Source organism: Grammomys surdaster, unplaced genomic scaffold, assembly GCF_004785775.1.
Source record: "Grammomys surdaster isolate TR1022 unplaced genomic scaffold, NIH_TR_1.0 126133, whole genome shotgun sequence".
Lineage (NCBI taxonomy): Eukaryota > Metazoa > Chordata > Mammalia > Rodentia > Muridae > Grammomys > Grammomys surdaster.
Window position 1 is genome coordinate 7,113,812 of NW_021620941.1, and position 19,652 is coordinate 7,133,463.

General features: G+C 49.6%; 1 protein-coding gene, 1 long non-coding RNA gene and 1 pseudogene across 2 annotated transcripts in view; 1 reads left to right on the forward strand and 2 right to left on the reverse strand.

Annotated features, from left to right (window-relative positions):
* The window catches only part of Dbh (dopamine beta-hydroxylase), an 18,645-nt gene extending 8,457 nt beyond the window's left edge, over window positions 1-10,188 (reverse strand). The window contains exons 1-6 of the mRNA XM_028757031.1: window positions 9,837-10,188; window positions 7,521-7,667; window positions 5,311-5,568; window positions 4,337-4,513; window positions 3,176-3,278; window positions 1,136-1,302 (exon numbers count right to left, since the gene is read on the reverse strand). Of these exons, the coding sequence (XP_028612864.1) occupies window positions 1,136-1,302; window positions 3,176-3,278; window positions 4,337-4,513; window positions 5,311-5,568; window positions 7,521-7,667; window positions 9,837-10,187 (1,203 nt within the window). The 5' untranslated portion in view covers window position 10,188. The remainder of the gene's footprint in view (window positions 1-1,135; window positions 1,303-3,175; window positions 3,279-4,336; window positions 4,514-5,310; window positions 5,569-7,520; window positions 7,668-9,836) is intronic.
* The window catches only part of LOC114612107, a 33,334-nt gene that overhangs the window by 8,447 nt on the left and 5,235 nt on the right, over window positions 1-19,652 (forward strand). The window contains exons 2-6 of the long non-coding RNA XR_003709935.1: window positions 15,437-15,539; window positions 16,054-16,289; window positions 17,838-18,107; window positions 18,609-18,765; window positions 19,397-19,451. This is a non-coding gene — a long non-coding RNA (uncharacterized LOC114612107). The remainder of the gene's footprint in view (window positions 1-15,436; window positions 15,540-16,053; window positions 16,290-17,837; window positions 18,108-18,608; window positions 18,766-19,396; window positions 19,452-19,652) is intronic.
* On the reverse strand, window positions 11,604-12,083 carry LOC114612106 (annotated as a pseudogene).

A 19,652-nucleotide genomic window follows, 5' to 3' on the forward strand; every position in this document is an offset into this window, starting at 1 on the left:
CACATTTACTTTTGAGCTTGGCCAATATATACAGTTTTGGGGGTGGCGGCAGGTAACCCCTATTGGCTTGATAGGGGGTTTTCAGAGGGGAAAACAGGAAGGGGGGATAACCTTTGAAATGTAAATAAATAAAATAACCATTTATTTTTTTAAAAAGGTTTTTTTAAATGTATCATGCATACATTTGGATGATAGCTCTTCCCCAAATATCAAATGATTCAATACTGGCAGACCCTTTCTCTTAGAGTCTATCTTTAGGATAAGCATAATTTTGTGCTCAATGTATATGTTTGCCTGGCATGTTTTTATCCAGAAAGATGCTCTTGATGTATTTTTTCTTTATATATTCACAATGGCCTATTTGTTATTTTTTTATTACTACTCCCTACAGTTATTGGTATGCTTTCCTCGTTTTATTGTGAATTCAGGAATTTGGAGTTGGGCAGAAAGACATTCTATAACTTTGTCAGACCAGTGACATATTGTATATAAATTGACTTTTTGTATTTGCATGTCAATTGTATTACTTGTTGTCAGAGACTCTTTTATCATAAAGTGGTGTGTGTAAATTTTGACTTACCTATAAGTTACATACAGAGAGAAAGAGAGAGAGGAGGTGGGAGGGGAGGGAGAGAGAGAAGGAGGGAGAAAGGAAGGGAGGGAGGGGGAAAAGAAGGGAGGGAGGGAGAGAGAGAAGGAGTGAGAGGAAGGAAGGGAAGGGAGAAAGAGAGAGGAAGGGAGGGAGGGAGGGAAGGAGAAAGGAAGGGAGGGAGGGAGGGAGGGAGGGAAAGGGAGAGAGAGAGAGAGAGAGAGAGAGAGAGAGAGAGAGGGAGCAAGAGAGACAGACAGAGACAGAGATAGAGACAGAGAAGGGGAAGAGAGACAGAGACAGACAGAGACAGAGAGACAGAGACAGAGAAGGGGAAGAGAGAAGCATATAATCAAACACATAAATCAACATTTTTAAAGTGACATATTTCAGAAGAGTGGGTGCACAGGCATGGAACAGTTCTTGCTGAAGATAGGGGTGCAGAGACTCAGACAACCTTGATTCTGGGTCAGGGGTCCAAAGTCCTCTTGCTGCTCTCCCCTGGTCATCAAGGAGTAGGTTGTGTGTAGGACCCTGTCCACTCACCATCTGGGTACACTTGTCTGTGCAGTAGCCGGTCAAGACAAATGCAGTCTCCTGAGGGGGGATGGCCATCAAGGGTGTGTACACCAGTCCAAGCTCCATGATGCCTGCATCATAGGGTCGCATAGTAGCTGTGTAGTGTAGGCGGATGCCAGAGGAGTCATGTCGGCCTGAGGGAGAGGCATGTGGTAAGCAGCAGCCCCTGAGGTACCCCTTGGGGAACCATGTGCTTAGTCATCCTTTCTGATTGAAGAGTCAGAAACTGCTCTTAGCGCGCCCATCACCTCTATGGGCTTTTTCATGGGAAGGACCACTGTTCCATTTACAGATGGAGAAACTGAGGCTGGAGGGTGAATGAAAGACTCTGCGTAAGACCAAGGGTCCAGGAAGCATCTGAACTTGGCCTCAAACCCAGGACCAGCAGGCTGGGATGCAGGCTGTAGCCGGCAGGCCCTTGTTCTCTTCTGCTATCAACTGAGGGTACTTCTTATTGTACTGTCACTACCTCTCCACCCCACAGCCAAAAACATTCAAACTCAAACAGCCCCTTGTGTCTCTAGGCAGATGACATCAGAGGCAAATAATAAAAGGAAGCGGCAATTGGTTGAAATTTAGATGGGGATTAAATAATGAGATAATCATGGATTTTGATATTAATAGAAAAGTAGCCCATCTCAAAATTCACCAACTGACAGGAGCACCCTTATGTTTGGCAAAGGATCCATAAATACATGCAGACGATTAAGGAAGACAGACTTCCTTGACACCAAGGAGTTTTCAAAAATCCATTTGCTCTCAGGTTTTTAAATGAGCAATAAATCCCCAATGGGTGCTCCAGCCACAGCTGCCTCTCGCCTTCTCCTGCCTGCTATAGATAATTCTCATGGTGGAGGCATTGCTGTAGCCAAGGGGAAAGTCGCCTAAGACATTAAGTCTGCATTGCCAGTTCCACATCCAGAGGGGAGCTGGGTGCAGGAGCTGCTTCAGGCTCACTGTGGGCACCCCCCATGTCTACAGGATCTCTCTACTCCTCATTTGCATAGTTGAAGATTCGTGTTGTTCAAAGGAAGGGGGGAAGAAGTGAAAGGAGGCTGGGGAGAGAAAGGAAAGGGGAGACGTTTGATGTAAAATGGGGTACAAGAGCAAGGAAATATTTAGTTTCTGATGTGGTGTCCTCTGCCAATCCCCTAAATGACCCCTCTCAGGTTGTTCACCTTCAGGCACAGGGTGATCCAGCCACAATGGTGACTTCCTGACTTCCTGAGATTGTGCTAAGCTTGCAAGAACTGTACTAAATGGTACCATAGAATTGGAATCAATCACCTCTCTCTCTGTCTCTCTGTCTCTCTGTCTCTCTCTCACACACACACCACACACACACACACACACACCCCTCTTGTCTCTCTTCTAGAAGTTTTTTGCAGCATGGATATGTCTTATTTCCCTTGAGATTCTTTTCCCTAACACAGTATTCTCAGGCCCAGCCACCCACTGCTTTTCTCCAGCTCTGTGCCAGGTGGGGGAACAGAACCAGGTGAGCAGGTATAGCCCTGACCTGGGCATTTCTGAGCTAACTGGACAGCTTGGTCCATCTAAACACATGACACAAGCTGGGAAAAGAACTTTCCAGAGCACTCAGTGCCTGGCTGGCTAGCTGCAGGCACGGTCCTTGGCCTTCTGGATCTAAGGCCTGCTGTGGTGCCCTTGGAGGAAGTAGATGACATCTTGGCTACCTCATGGGACTCGGGAGGCTCTCTCTTCACTGAGTGTTCAGATGCTTAACAGCACAGCACCAAGCCCTGCCCCAAGGTCCATGGCAGACATCACTAATCAATTACAGCACTAGCTTGAGGGGAGCACCAGAACCCCAGGTTGGGAACTCATTTAGGATGCTGACTACAATAAAGTAGATAAAGAGCAAAGGCCTGTGTTGTCTCTGGCATGCACATACGTCCTTTTTCCTCTGTGCCTCGACAGGCTGCACCCAAGCATCTGAGTGACTGACTGAAGCAGGGTCGGGAGATGTGCTCTCCACACTTGTACCTTGTATCTTCCGTGGATTGTGGTAATGAACTTCCAGTCGGAGAAACCGGGAGGACTCCGGGCCCCCAAAGGCAACACCAGCTTCTTCTGGGTAGTAAAATGCCTGTGTGGGACAGGAGTATTAGACAGGGGTCCTTTGGGACTCTAGGACAAACCTGGCTAGCAGCTGGGGCCTGAGTGGAAGCTCAGCAAGTGCCTGGGTTAGAAGGATTCTCTTCTGAGGCTAAGTAGACCTTGTCACACATGGAAGGTCCTATTGGTACTGAACCTGAGCTGAGCCTCCCTCCCAGGCCTTCCAGTCCTGCCCTCGACATCCTCTGGCCTGGGAACCTAGACAATGCTTGATAAGACTCTTGGGCATGGTCTGTTGACAACTTGCCCGACCACAGGCAGCCCTGGGATCATGCTGTGCACAGCACCCAGATCCCTGCAGGTGCTGATCCAGTGCTGAGAGGTGCACACTCATGATCATGTGCATTTGTCATAGAAGACTGCAAGACGCTTTTGTGGCCCCCAAGAACAGAAGCACAAGCATCCTAGAGGTGACTGAGGCTGCTTGGAACCTGCACTCTGCTGGTGCCTGCCACGCCTCCTTCTCAGATCTCTCTTGGGACATTTTAAGATGTAGCTTTGTGGAGTCTGGTGCAGGGAGTTAAAATCCCGAGGATTCCAAAGGAGGCCTAGGGATGTTGCAATAGTGTCCTTACTAACTTTAAACTTTCGAGTTGACAAAGCCTAGACTCATCAGAGACAACCTCAGCTGTGGAGTTAACCTCTGTCAGATTGGCCTGTAGGCTCATCTATGAGGTTTGTCTTGATTCTTAACTGACTTAAGAGGGCCAAGGCCGCTGTGAGTAGTACCATTCTCTGGGCTGTATAAAAACACTATCTGAGTATAAGATGGCCTGCAAACCAACTAGTAAACAGCGTCCTCCATGTTTCCTGCTGTTCTTCCTTGGTTATGAGTTCCTTGGTCAGAGGTGATGCAGTACATCGAGCAGGCTTGCCCTCAGTCCCCACCTTGAGTTCCCTCAGTGGTGGACTGTGACCAGGAAATGTATGCCAAGGAAATCCTTTCTTGCCCCAAATTGACTTTGGCTGTGGTATTTATCACAACACCAGAAAAGAAACTAGAACAGGCATATAGCAATATATGAATACCTTGGCACCCAGGGCCCATGCCGCCAACACATGGCGACAGTAGTTGAGTCGGTCAGGTTTCATTTTGGAGTCACACGGTCCGTTGAACTTAGGGAAGTCCTCAGACTCAGCTGCACATTGGAAGACCTCCATGTGATGCACCAGGGCCTCATTGCCCTCAGTGACAATGGCCTCATACTGCAGAGAAATAGACCACCCTGAACTGGGAGCCTTGTACCTGCCTAACCCTCCCACTTGGCTGGACCAGCTGGTTCTTAGCTGCTCAGCTATAACTGAGAAGCAAGTAAAGCAACTTCAGGTATTTCAGTGTTTCCAGTTCAGAGCCAGGAGGTAACAGAACTGGCAAAGAGCTCTGGGGAAGAAAGCAGAGACCTACACTCATGATTCCTGATAGGATGGCACTAGGAAGACTGTTCTTGTACTTATGGGTGACTCTAAGCCCCTGAAGCTCCATTGGAAGGCAAAGTGGACTCCAGTCTAGAGCCTGGGCCTCAAGGACAGATATACAACCAGGCTACGCTTTGCTGTGTGACCCTGGGCATTCGCATGACCTTTCTGGGTTATTCTTCCTCTTCTGAAAGAGGGACAGTATTTGGGACTTCTATGATGAAGTTCCTACTTACAGCTTTGGAGTAATTGAATTGAGCTACTTTTACATGAGACGAGGTAGTCAGAAAGATTGACAGCTGTTTTAACCTCAAGGGCAATTGCAGAAATATATATATATATATATACATACATACATACATACATATATATGTATGTATGTATGTATGTATGTATATATTTTGATTTGCTCCAGGTGGGACAGGAATATAGGGGTATAGGGGTCCTGAGGCAGATGGTGAGTAGGGGGATGGGGGGGGTCACGAGGGACTAGTACATATGTGCTACTTCTAAGGGAGTCAGGCTATCACCTCAGATTCATGCAACTCTGGGCCCAGGGTGGAAAGCGGAGATGGACCCCCATTTACCATGATGATGTGGTGCCGGGGGAAGTGCGGCGGTAGCTCAGTGATATAGCACCAGTATGTGGTCTCATTGTCAGGGATGAGGACATCAGGAGCCCGGATATCCATGGTTTGTACATCCTCAGGCATGGCCGGAGTAGGGACCTCAGACTTCAGAAGCTGCACCCGCTGCAGCCCTGTATGCAGGCCTGAGATGTTGATGGCCTCCAGCGACTGGAATGGCTCTTCCAGGATACCATACACTAGATGGACAGTGTCATCCTGCAGCCCAGACAAAACCAGTTGATTGCCCACTTAGAGTCAGCATAGGTTCAATGGTGAGTGAAGAGAACCATGTCCCCTGCCCATCCACTCCTACCAGGTAAAGCTCCTCACTGTCAGCTTAGCAGATGAGAAGACCGTGAATCCCTGCCTGGCCCGATGCTGCTTCTGAAATCCTGTCCCCACCTGTTAAACACTTTTTTTTCTTTCTCACACACTCTGAATTTGCTTAGTATCCATTCATGTATCCAACCGTTGGGCTCTTCTATAAGGCAGGCTGGGACTCTTACTTCCTCTATGAATCCAAAGGTCACTGGGGACAGGGGAAAGGTATTGATTGGTTCACAACTGAGGAGTCAGTGACCACCTAGGGAGCCAGGAAACCAATCTGGGGAGTCCCGAGTTTGACAGGGAGCTGTGTGATTGAGTTTCCTCCAACCCCCAGGAGCTGGACATGTAAAAGTCTACAGACCATTGCTGTGATGAGGGCCCAGCTAGACCACAGAGATGGGCTGGTTTCCTCACAGGGTGCTATGGACAGAGGCCGACAGCTCTGGGTGAATACTTTGCTGGAAATACCAGCAGCCTCTTCCTGGGTGGGTACCCAAGGATGTACATTCATGGTAGACAACTAGTGTGCTCTGGTTGGTAATGGCTGCTCTTGGGAAAAACATCCTGCAAGTTCTATGCAGAAGCCTCTGGCCCCAGGACATGCAAACACTGGCCTGCCCTATGGTACATTCTGTACTACGACTGCTCTTGCATTGCCTACGGGGGTTGGAGGGGGGACTTAGATGACCATTTCCAATGGCTCTGACCGAGTGTCTTTGTGTCACGAGCTCCTGGGTTATTCTATCCCCTCTTTGGCCAAAATTCCTCATTTGTTTTCTTGGAATCTAGATTTATCTGTTTGACATCTGATTAATATCAATCACAGATCTAAGCAAATGACCAGTCGTTTACCCCTTCCCTGAGATCCATTCTTAGAATGAATGTAGCGCACCTTCCAAATCCTGTAGTCTAGCTGAGCCCAAATCACTACCCACCTTTTTGTATAACTTTCCACTCCAAGCCACCATCTCCCTTGCCCTAAACTGTCTCAGAGTCAGAACTGGTAAGCAGAGAGTACCCTAAAGCACAGAAGAGTCAGAATTATCCCGCCTGCTGCTTCCCAGGCCCCTCCTTTGCCCTATAAGCCCAACAAAGCTCATTGCAAAGCTCTCAGTTCTACCTAGTGACTGTGCCTGGTGCTTCCTAAATGCTGTGGCGGCCCCTCCTGGGGGACCGTGAGTAAATAAGTTTCATCCCATGGCAATAACATCTCTACTCTGTCTCTCAGCCACCACCACAAACTGCCAGCCCCTGTCCCTACCATTTGGAAAGATTAACTAAGGGAACAGAATGCAAGGGTTCCATCAGGGGCAAGATGGACTGGCTTTTCCTAATAGGAGTGGCTAAGAACTTTGGAATTATGTTACAACCACGAAGTACACCACAGACCTTTTATATTGGGAATTCAGTAGCTCCAGCCTTATTTTGTAGACGAGTAGGTTGAGGTTTGGAGGAGAAAAGGACCAGCCCTCCACCTCAAAGCAAGTCAGCAACTGAACAGGATAGAAAGCCAGGTGCGCTGGTCTTCGTGCAGACAGGCTGATGGGAGCAGGGTAGATATACATCCCAGGGCAAGAGGGTCCCAAGCAACAATCACATCTGGAAAGAACACTGGCTACATGTCTGCAGGGAGTTTTTTGGAGCCTTATGCTGCTAGAGAGCTAGAGACTCCCAAAACAGCTTCCATCTGTCAAGTGGCTATCTCTCATGTGTGAGTGGCTCTCCCATGTGTGTGAGCTCTACCTCAGCTTCCCATGGAGGGAATGGGAATGCCTTGGCCTGATACTTTAGGAAGCTGAGATGCTTCAGGAAAACTGAATTCAGAGCACTGGGCAGCCTACCTCAATAACATAATCCTTGGGGTCACAGGTGACAAAGGGCCTCTTGAAGAGCAGGAATAAGCCATTTGGAGTCCTCTGTGCCCGGAGCAGCTGGTAGTCCTGCTGGGCATCCCGATGGATCTGCCCTTTCTGGTCACTCCAGGCATCCTGCAGAGACAGGTACAGGGTCTGAGCAAGAAGGAGCCCCCATCCACAGTAGAACACATTTCTCTCCTAGAGATCACATCCACTACCCCTAGTGGGTCACCAGCTCCACAGGAACACCCAGCAGCAGGGCGAGAAAGCTGTTGACTGGCTCTCCTGTTGGATTTTATATGTCTCTGTTCTTTTTCAATGTTGGGATCAAACCCAGGGCCCGGTGTATGTAAGGGGAACAGGCCTCCCTTGAACCAAGTTTTCTAGACTCCCATATCGCCTTCTGTTACCCGTCCTACCTGAAGGTACACTCTCATCCAGCTTCCTCTAGCCTGCCACACTTAGCTGGGTATCTGAGATTTCCAGAGAGTTAGCCATACAGATTCTCAAGGCTTAGAGTGAGACCTGGAGAACTTTACTGCATTGTTAAGGCGGCCACGGCTCCTGACAGGACTGCACACCAGGATTAGTTGAGACTAGAGCTTTGGACCTAGACTGATGATGATGGGGCCGGAGTGGGGAAAGGCAGGGCAGCATTTAAGGTGGCACTTACTCATCCAGGTATGTGCCCCATGCTTGCATAAGATCGAGAGCAAAAGCTGCCTTAAATACTGTAAGTAAGAATCACTTACTCTAGTGCTAGCCTTGCCTGGAGAGGGGTCTCCCTGCCTTCACCTGCAGGGCTCCAGGCCAGGGTAAGGGAAGCAGGCTGTGGGGTGGCATCCAGCAAGTGGGGCTCCCTCTGAGTTCATGAGCATCATAGGCCTCTGCTGTAGGACTGTTGGGGCTGCTTCTATTCAGTCCTACCTCCAGAGCTATTGCTGCTTAGGAAAGCAAAGTCTGCAAGAACTTAGTGAAATTCCCCTGGGGACAGCCTCCTCGTGAATTTCCTGCTGAGGACCCTGCTGACTTAACAGCAGGGCCAGCCAGGCAGCTGGCAATGCTGCTGGGAATCTACAATGTGTACCTGAGCATACTGCTGCCCAAGGAGCTCCATTTCTGATGTCTGTGTTCAAAGGAGTTCATTGTGCAAACAAACCTGGCAGGGGTGGGAAAGGCCCCCTCAGCATGGAAGCTGCTGCTGGAAAACCAGGAAGGGGTGGGGGGGAGGAACGGCAATCCCTCTGGGGCCCAACAAGGCTCTTCTGTCTCCCACACCCCCACCAGACAGACTGTGACTCCAGAGCCACTGTACAGCCAGCCCTGTTCTGTCACCCTGCCTGACAGTTCTGAGCAAATGACTGCCCTTGCTGTGAAACAGGGAGAGTGGCTGCCATGCTCAGCTCAAGAAAGCATCTCCTAGTCAGGTTTAGTGGCTCACACCTATAACTCCAACACTGGGGAAGCTGAGGCAGGAGGATTAACACAAAAAGTTGAGGCTGGTATGAAGAAGGTACCTTCTGATCTGATAAAGAAAATCTTTGACTATCTCTTCTCTTGTGGATGCAGTGTTAGATTCTATCCCAAATAGGCCCTGATGGTCAGGCCCTCTGCATAGGAAGAGTAGAGCCACAGAAGATGTGTGTCGGGGTGTCTCTCCTTCCTCTACTGATCCCCAAGGCTTGCAGGGGTCCCTGAAGGATGCTCCAGTAGCATGCAGGTGTTCAGGTAGATTTTGAACAGAAGGAGGTATTCTGTTGGCCTGGGCTCAGCTTGTGTGGTCAGGGTGGGGTTGTCCCACACCTGGGTTGCAGTGGTACCTGTGTCTACCTTCACTATCATCGGGTATAGCACAGAAGGCCTGTGTGTGCTGTGTTCCAGGCTGATGTGCATGCTGCCTGCTCTACTAAGCCACATGCCACCTGGCCCACAATAGGTGCACTGGTAGTGTGGCATGGAGTTGTTATTTGTAAAACTGGAGGATATGCAGGGTCTGTACTCATGGCAGGGGTAGTGGTGGGGTGCTGCATGGCACGTAGGACCTTCATATGCCCTTACCATCCTTAGGATTGCTGTAGCCATTATTTGGGGGGTGCATTCAAGGACTTCAGGAAGCCCATTTACTGTTCCATCCTCTAGTGAGTGTCCTTAGGATGCTGAAGGGCTTAAATCAGATTAGCAGCATCAAACATAGAAGCAGTAGGCAAGCTTTCTTTGTTGACTGTAGAGCATGGCTGTGTGAAGATAGCCAGCTGGGGGAATGGATGTGAGGACAAGACAGAAAGGTGGCAGAGGACTCACCGCAAAGTAGGCCCTGTCCCCATCAGTCCAGAGCATGACGAGGTCTGCGTTCTCCATCTCGCCTCGATCCGACATTCCAAACAGGACCCCAGCCCTCAGTCCTCGTACCTGGAGCTGGAAGTGGATGATCTCCTGGACATAGCTGACGTTCCACGAAAGCTCTAGAATCCCTTCGGGGTCCAAGGGGATGTGGTAGGGGAAGGGGCTCTCTGGAGGCTCTGAACCTTGCAGCGCAGCCACCAGGATGACCAGGAAGATGGCCACCGCAGTGCCATACATGGATGCCGCCTCACGGGCGCTGGGGCTGGGGAGGCTGCTCCAGCAAGGCTGGTGGCTGAGATGAGCCTGCATGGCTGGGGTGAGCAACCCAGCCCCACCGGGCCATTTATGCCTGTCCGGTGGGGTTGGGCCAGGCTGCACCTAATCACATTTGTCTGGTGGGGAATTCAATTGTCCTGATGGTCCTCCCACCAGCCTGTGCCCCAGGGCAAACACTTTGCTCTCACCCTCCCCTAATTGGCATTAATGACACATGGACATCACCAGGAGATCGAAGCAGGAAGGCTGATGTCCTACGACAAATCTCTGACGCCTGTTGGAAACAGCTACTCTCTACAGACACAGGTCCTAAGTACACCTCCAGCCAGGCCCTGCTGAGTGCCTTTTGGGCAGCCAGGTTCTGTGTCCTCTCCACCTGCTCCAACTGAGTTCCAAGGGGCTCTTTCCTAAGTGACAGTGAGTGGTGGGTTCCTTGTTCCTGTTTTTACAATACTGAAGGGTGGGTAAGTTTTAAACTAAAAATAAAAGACAGTCCCCAAATAGTCCGTGTTTAGACACTCTCTCTGAGGCCTGCTGTTCCCACTTTTTCTCCTGTTTCCCCACGGGCTCCAGCTGGCACCACGGCTGCTACAGAAGGAGTGGGTGCAGAGACAGCACAGAACAGGCAGAAAGTGGGTGAATGAGCACTCGTGGCTGTGGGCATGGTCCTTAGGGAAAAGGAGGGTGGGGGGCACACCTGTTCCCATCTCACTAAAGTTCTCAAACACAGGGCTTCCTCTTGCTTCTCAGGTCAGCCACCCCCAGCGCTATTTCTCCCATACCTGTCACAGGGCCTTTGCACAGGTTGACCTTCCTGTTGCTCAGCCCTGCCTGTCTCATGATGAGAACCGGTACTGTCCATACCTCAACACCAGGAAATTCTACTTGGTCTCCTGCTTGTATCCAAAGTCATCCACCTCTGTACCTCGCTGTGACTATAGGTCCCTCCAACCTAGTTGTTACTCCTTCTCTCTCTCTTTTTCCTCCTGCTTTCTTCTCAGAAACACAGTAGCCCAGCCTGAGCCTCTGGCCACCAAGGCCAATTCTTCACTGAGCTCTGTTCCACAAAAGAAAAGGGACCTCAGTCCTGCACACAGGTGAAATTTCCCGATAGTCCCAGATTTGCCCTGGAAAGCTGATAGGCAGAATGTCCAGGGCTAATGGGCATGTTGTTCTGCACAAGACAGGACAAAAGTCACAGTGGGGTGTGGCTTAGCTAGCCACAGCCTGGTTTTCTTTTTCTTTTTTTTTTTTTTTTAACTAAAACAGCTGACCATTTTATTTTCACGTTTCACAATGTAAGTGAAAACAGCCCCTTTTGTATCACTTCTTCCTCTCTGTTAGGAAGGAAGGTCCTGGCCATGCGTCTAGTAAGCACTCAGGCTCAGCACCAAGAGCTCCTGGTGAAACAGCACAATACAAAACGATGAAGAGCAAGCACTTCTGCTCTTATCTGTCTGGCCGGGTCATGCCGGGCCGTGTGGGCACCATCATCGGGCAGGCGGGGGGTCTCATCATGGGAGGCCTGGGCATCATGGGCATGTGGCCTCCCATGGGCGGTCTCATTCCAGGAGCTGGTCCCACAGGCATCATCCCAGGAGGAGGGGGGCCCATCATTGGCATCATGGGAGGGCCTCCCATGTGGGGTGCAGGCATCATGCCAGGCCGAGGAGGACCCGGGAGACTGGGGGGAGGCGGGATCATGGCCCCTGCAGGTGGAGGAGCAGAGAAGGGAGCCGGACGGATCTTTCCTTGTTGAAATGCAGCCGTTGTCTTGTCAATCAGGCTCTGGGCCTGCTCTTCCATCCATTTCTGGTAATAGTCTTTCACATTCTCTTTGTGTTTCCGACCACTGCAGTGTGTCTTCCTCACAGACGGGGAATCGTGGGTAAGATATGTATCACAGTAGTCACAATAAAACTTAGGCATGATGCTCACAGGCCGTTGGCTACCCGGGTCCCCGCTGCCAGGAACTCACAGCCTGGTTTTCACCTTAGGTCCACCTGGAGCAGCAAGGCTCCAGGTCCTCTCCTAAGAAGGGTTGAGGTGCTGGGCAGGAGCCTGACTGTAGCAAGTAGTGTTGCTTTCCTGCATCCAGCATAAGAGCAACAGTTGTGCTCCGAGCTCAGAGGAGAAGCACAGATTTTAGTAAACAGCAGAGTCACACACACACACACACACACACACACACACACACACACACACACACGTTTATTTTTAACAGATTCAAAAAGCACTCCCGTTCTGCAGCTAGGAACAGGGCTGGAACACTGGCAGAAGCGATTCAGCCAACTTCAGAAGTAACAATTACCCAGTCTTGGTAGTTACCAGGAGAGGGAAGTAGGCCTGCCTGTTTTGCTGGCTTTGAGACACCAGCCTATGGTTGTCCCCATCTGACACATGGGTACCTAGGGTCATGTAGTCATCTGTGGCAGAGCAGGGTAGGGCATAGGCAGGACAGCATTTGGGGGCCCCAAAATGGTTCTCTTAGCAATATAAGGGTTAGGAGTGTACATTGACAGCCAAGATCAGGAAAATCCCATGGGAGTCATAAGGATGTGCTGACCAGAACTAAAACCTGGAAGAAATACCAGATGTTGAGGCAGATCCAGCAGGGCCCATGGGCTAGCCTTTCTATGTATGTGTGTGTGCGTGTGTGTGTGTGTGTGTGTGTATGTATGCATATATATATATATATATATATATATATATATATGCATGTATGTATATGCTTATGTATTATTTTTGACACAGATTTTCACTATGTAGAGCAGGCTGGCCTTGAACTGACAGAAATCTATCTGCCTTGCCTCTGCCTCCTGTATGTTGGATTTAAAAGTGCGCCATCATACCTAGGCCTGGGTGCTGGGATTTGAACTCAGATCCTCATGCTTGTGGACAAGCATTTTAAATGCCTATGCCATCTCCTCAGCCCTTATGTTTCAGTGTTGGTTTTGTAAGTTTTATCTATTATTGTTATCATTATTTGCCCTTCCTCTTATTAATCTTGAAGAGGAGTGATCTGACCCTGAGGAGGGAACAGTGGTCAGTTGTCCTGTCTCTGACCCAGGTGCTCTGAACCGCTACACACACAGAGCTGACTGGACACACCTCTTTGTAGTGTTTGGGAGGTCCAGTACAGGGGGTGTTGCCCTTCCTTCTCTCCTGCTTTTGACTGCACCCCCACCCTGGTGACTCTGCTAGGGTTTGACTATGTCAGCTGCCTTCCCAGGGTGGGGGTGGGCTGGGGGTGGCATCCAGGATGTCACTGTCACCATGTCAGGAAATAGACTCGGTGTGCTTTCTAAGTGCCTGGCTTTGCTCCAAGCCTCATCGATGACGGCTGACCTCATTTAGAATCAGTTTCAGCCTTTTAATAAGCCCCTTGCATTCCGAATTTCTCTGATGTTGGAGGCTGTAGGGAGCTGTAATCCCTCCACTGGCTCTGCCACGTGAGGCCATCTGTGGCTACGTCCTGACCATGGATGGTGACAACCAGCAGTGCAGCTACCAGAGTGGGGGCACAGAAGCTGGCCTGGACAGCTGATGCAGACTAGTCAGGGCAGGAAGCTCCACAGCAGGGCCACAGAACCACACACTCCCAGACTGAAGCTGAGCTCCTAGGGACTTCCTTGGGACAAATCAATATCAAGCTTGTGACAGGCAACATGTCTTCCTTGGGGAGTTCGCTTCTGTCCCCTCAGCCTAGGCACAGAGACTGTGATTGAAGGTTGAAGAGGCGTGTTCTCCCAGGGACAAAGCCCAGGATGAAACAGGATGGACCCATGAGACATCTGTGCTTTGAGATGTCCAGCACCAGGAACAGTGGCCATGAAAGGATCTGCAGGATAGATACCATAGGAGCCCACTCCAACAGTGCTAGAGCCCATGGCAGGATCCAGAAGCAGGGCCAGGAATACATATCTGCGAGCAAGGCCCTCTGTGTGGGGGGGAGTGGTGGTGTCTAGAAACCCCATGTGAACCTGAGCAGGTCACCATGAAGAAGAGTGAGTGACCTGCACCCTTAATGGTCTCCTTCAGGCTCCATCTCTTCTGAGTAATGAGAGAGTGAAGGGTGGGCAGCCTCCCACCACTACCACATACCACACACCACATACATACATCCACCCCACACAACCTCATACACACCCACACACACACACACCACAGCACACAGCGCACATGCCACACACATACCACATATATATATCATATAGATACATACCACACACATCCCCTCACACACATACATACCACACACAACACTCTTTTTGAGGCCACACAACACATGGAGGTCACCAGCTTAGTTATCTCAGTAATCACCAACTCGACAGTATTCTTTCACCCACTGCCGACCCAAATCTGCCAATCTAAAGAGGCAAAGCCTATCTCACAAGGATATCCCTATTGCAACTATACTGGAATAATTCCACAGGGACTGGATGGCCAGGGATCCAAGGCCAGGAGAGAACCATTCATGCTACTCTCCAGACTAGGCTGAGGATCTTGAAGTGAGAGATAGTCCTAGGCCATCCCAGTGAACCCAGAAGAGGAAGGGAAGCCCTGGAATAGGGGACAGGAGGCTCAGAGTCAGCGTGGGTGTGGCAATGGAAGTGAGGTCTGGGGAGAGACATTGCTGGTTTGGTGCTGAAAGATGACCCAAGCCAGGGAATGTGACAACCTCTAGATGAGGAAGAGGCAAGCTCTCTTCAGGCCCAGGACGAGCCTGTCCTGCTGACCCTCAGAATGGCATGTCTGAGGGTGCACTGAAGTGACCGGAGGGGTTGTATGTATTCCAACTTGGCCCCATTACCACAGACTTTGTTCCCCTTCCAACTCACTCAGCGTGCTCAGCACCAAGCACCGTTAGGTAAGGCTAGAAATGGACACTGGGTAAGGATGGTTTTGTAAAAGACAACCCCAGCGTGCACAGAGAGAGGCTGAGACATGAGCAAACAGTATGGTTGTGAGCAGTTTCCCAAGGACAACATGACAAGACTGGAGTGCACCCCAAAACTATCACACAGATAGTCTTCACCCTCCCCAGTGAAAGAAGCTACAGGCATTTATGGTCAGGTACCTGTCTGCAGGATAGTCTGGGGAGTGAGGGTGGGCAGACACCCGCAGAAACTGTGGGTACCAGGGATGACCCTGGAGCAGACCCATGAGAGGGAAATGCGTGAGGGTGTCCTGGACACTTGCTCGGCACACAGAAGGAACCTGCTCAGGACTGCTGTCACAGTTATAACCTGTGCCTTCAAATTCCTTGTTCTCTGTCTTAGGTCCATCTGCAGCCCTGGATCTTCCCTAGATGACAAAGTGTTTGCTGAGTGTTCTTGTGTGTTGTCTGTGGCTCTCCTTGCTGGTCAAAGCCACATGAAAATGGTAAAGTGCTGTCTATGGCTGGGCAAAGCATCTACTGGGTAGGGTCAGTTGTTTCTGCATCTAGGGTGGGAGGAAGAGGGGAAGGAAGTGAGGGAGGAGGAAAAGGAGGAGGAAGAGGAGGAAGAAGAGGAAGAGGAGGAGGAAGAAGAGAAGGAAGAGGAGGAGGAGGAAAGAGAGCCTTGTTGGTTTCAGCTGCACCTCGAAGAGCTGATGACTTTACTAGGACCCCAAAGAGTGTGGATGATAGCTACAGCCTGAGGTACAGGCCAGTGATTGTCCCTCAGATCTCTGCCCTGATCTCTGGGGCCCTACCACCTCTGTCTGTATCAGGGCTACAATACCTCATATGACACCAATGGATAGCTGCTGTTAACTGCTACTTGACACTGTTGACACAACCTGGTGCCACCCAGCTCCAGGACCCTCAACTCACCCAATTTTGCTTAAGCTGATATGAAGAGATTCAGTTCCCAAAGTCTGAGAAGTGACCAGTCCTAATCTCTACCACCACTAGCTGGGCCACATCTGCTTAGGGAAACCTCATCTAAGGAAAACAGAAGTTCTCTGCAGGATGCAGCCTCCAGCTTCCCACTTGGTCACCTAAAAGCAAAATTGACCTTTGACCCTTGACAATGAAGTGAGTGTTGCTGGAGGTACCTGGGACAGGCAGAAGGAGGCAGGATCCAATGCTGTGGCCTCCCTGTGTAGGTCTTCTTCTCTTGCAGAGCATCGATGGAACTATTGTGACAGGTGTGTGCGAGGGTAGGGGTAGCAATGGAGCACATGTGACAAGTGCACAGGGGGAGGGGCTCCATGAGTCGTGGGCAGAGGCTGGGATACGGCTTGCTGAGGACCCTATCACGGTAGCAGTCTCTGCTGTCACAAAGCTGCCAGTGCCCCTGGAATCACAACATGAAGCTCAGGAACATCGTTCCTAGGAGCTACTGCTGTCAATGCTGTTAAACACACACTTCAGGACAGTTCATCTTGTGTCCAGGGATCTTTCTTCACCACACTGGTACACCATCTGCCTTAAACATCACCTTTTGTTTCTCCTCCCGAGGCCTGGCAGTGTCTCTCCCCTCCCCTCTCCATTCTATTCTTTCTGTATGACTTCCATCACTGTAGGGACTTCATATAAGTGGAATAACATAGCACATGTATGTACTGTGTTGGGCTATTTCCCACAGCACAGTGTTCTCAGTGTTCATCCATATTGCAATGGGTGTCAGAATACCATCCCTGCTTAAACTAAACACTGTGTGGGTGGACAGCACATTGCTTATCCATCATCTGTGGATGGACACTTGTGTGTGTGAGTGTGTGCACAGGCCCTTGTGAAGGTAGACACCAGATGTTCATATCCAGTGTCTTTACTCAATTATTTTTCTACCTTGTTGTTTAGACAAGTTTCCTCCTTGAATGTAGAACTCAAAAGTAGGCCAGGCTTGCTGAACAGTGTGCCCAGGGGATCCTCCTGTCTCTGCCTCCTCAGCACCAGGGTCACTGGTGTCCCACAATACCTGACTTTGGTGCTGGGGATCAAGCCCATCTCCTCTTGCTTGCATAGTATCCTAGTTTCATTTCTGCTGCTGTGACAAAATGCCCTGACAAAAAGCAACTTAGGGGAGAAAGTGTTTGTTTTAGCTCACAATTCCACATTCATCACTGTGGGTACTCAAGGCAGTGAGAGCATGAAGCAGCTAGTCACATCACACCACACTCGGGAGCAGATCAAGTTTTCCACTCTTATACAATGCAGGACTCAACCCAGGGAATGGTGTTACTCACTTTCAGGGTCCGTCTTTGTAGGGTTTTGAATGAAAATGGTCCCCATAGGCTCATATATTTGAATAGTTGCTAGCACTGTTTGGGAAGGATTAGGAGGCATGGCCTCACTGGAGGAGGTGTGCCACTGGGGGCCAGCTTCAAAAACCATCCCCAGTTAGTCTCCTCTCTCTCTCTCTCTCTCTCTCTCTCTCTCTCTCTCTCTCTCTCTCCTCCATCTCCTCTATCTCTTCCTGCTTCATGGTTGTATCTCAAGGTATAAACTTTCAGCTACTGCTTCAGCATCATGCCTGCTTGCTGCCATCCTCCCTGCCATGATGATTATGGACACACTCACTGAAACTGTGAACCCCAAGCAAACTTTCCTCTGTAAGCTGTCTTGGTTGTGGTGTCTTCATATCAACAGAGAGTAACTAAGACAGTTTTCCCATGTCAACTAAGGAAATCAAGACAATCCCCTACAGACATGTCACAGGCAAGCTAATCTAGACAATCTCTCACTCTTTCTAGGTGATTCCAGGTTGTATCAAATTGACAAACCACAAGTGACAAGCCTTTACCAACTGAGCCACCCCTGCCTGTTTCTACTTTTTGACTGTTGGGTTCATGGTGTGAAATGATATTGTGGATCAAGTAGATGATTTTTTATTTTAAATTAAGAGATATATCAGTTACTCTTCTGTGACTGTGATAACACCATGAGCAACTTATAAAATGAAGAGCAACTTATAAGATGGCTTACAGTTCCAGAGGAATAAGAGATGTGGCAGAAAACAGCAGGTATGATGGCTTGAATGAAAATGTCCCTTATAGGCACCTATGTTTGTAGGCTTGGTCCCCAGTGGTAGAATTTTTTAGGAAGGATTCAGAGGTGTGACCTTTCTGGAGGAAGTGTGCCACTGAGGGTGGGCTTTGAAGTTTCAAAAGCCCATGTCAGGTCCAGTTTCCTTCTTTCTTTGCCTGCAACTTTCAGGCCAGATCTGTTTCCTCAGTTACTTCTCCAGCACCACATCTGCCTGCATGCACTGTGGAGGTCCCTGCTATGATGATAACAGACTAAATCTCTGAACCACAAGCAAGAATCAGAGAGAGCCAGGAAGAGATAGTTTGAGGATTTAAACTCTCAAGCTTTCCCCAGTGACATATTCCTCCAGTAAGTCCATACCTCCTAAGCCTCCCCAAACAGTGCCACCAACTGGGGACTCACTCAAACCACCACAGGACAAGCTCAGGGGACCATCACTGTTTTATTGCTGACTTTTCCATGTCCACTTTGGATAGGTAGAGCATCAACACATACAAACTGCATCTCAGCTCCCAATTGAGGACAGTCCCCAGGGTCACAAAGCCATGGCCAAGGAGAACATTTAGTCTCTGACTCTTCTGGCACCAGCCAGAAGATCCAACTGTCCCCATGGAGCACATGGCCTTCCTAAAGGTAAGTAGATTTAAGCCTCATAGATGGGCCACATTAGCTTCTGGCTTGGACTGTTTCCCTCCAGCGATAATCAGACGCATCATTTCCATAAATACAAATTCAATAAGGCACTCTGAGGCTCGCCATCTGCTTGTCAAAGATGAAGCTTTAGAAAACAACAGGTCTGTGAGCCTAGGGGCCTCTGACATTCATGCAGCAGGAGTGGCCTTGATCTGCACGCCCTGATCCAATTTCCCCACTGCTGATCAAGTTAAGAGAGACTCAGCCTAAGGCAACAGGGAAAGGGCAGCTTTAAATGACCAGGGTGGAAGAGCTCCACGGTGGAGAGAAGACGTGTAAGCCTGGGTGCTGATGAGGACATGTTTCTGGGTAACGACCTGTCGGTGTCTGGAAGGATGGGATATCTTAGGATAGGCACTGTTGAGTGTTGATGGCAAAGGCCTGTTCTATTGGGAGAAGAATCTTTGAATCACAGCTTTTAGTACCAGGAATGGCTGAAGCCACCATGTGCTCATTGCTAAGAACTCCTGGTCTTGAGGAGGGCGCACCTCACAGAATTTCCAGTATCCATATCCTTGTCGGTGCAACTGCTCCCCTGACTGAAAACATTTTTTTTTTTTTTGTTCTCCAGAACTCTCCTTGGAATGGAAGGGAGTACCAGCTATTAACCCCCAAACTGGACAGAGGTGTGTCTTGAAGGGCAATGGGGAAAAGGAATGTGGCAGTTTGAATGAAAATGGTCCCTATAGGCTCATAGGCAGGTGTGGCCTTGTTGAAGGAAGTGTGTCACTGGGGGTAGGCTTTGAGGTTTCAGATACTCAAGCCTGGCTCAGTGTCTCTCTTTTCCAGATGCCTGTGGATTCAGTTGTAGAACTCTCAGCTCCTTC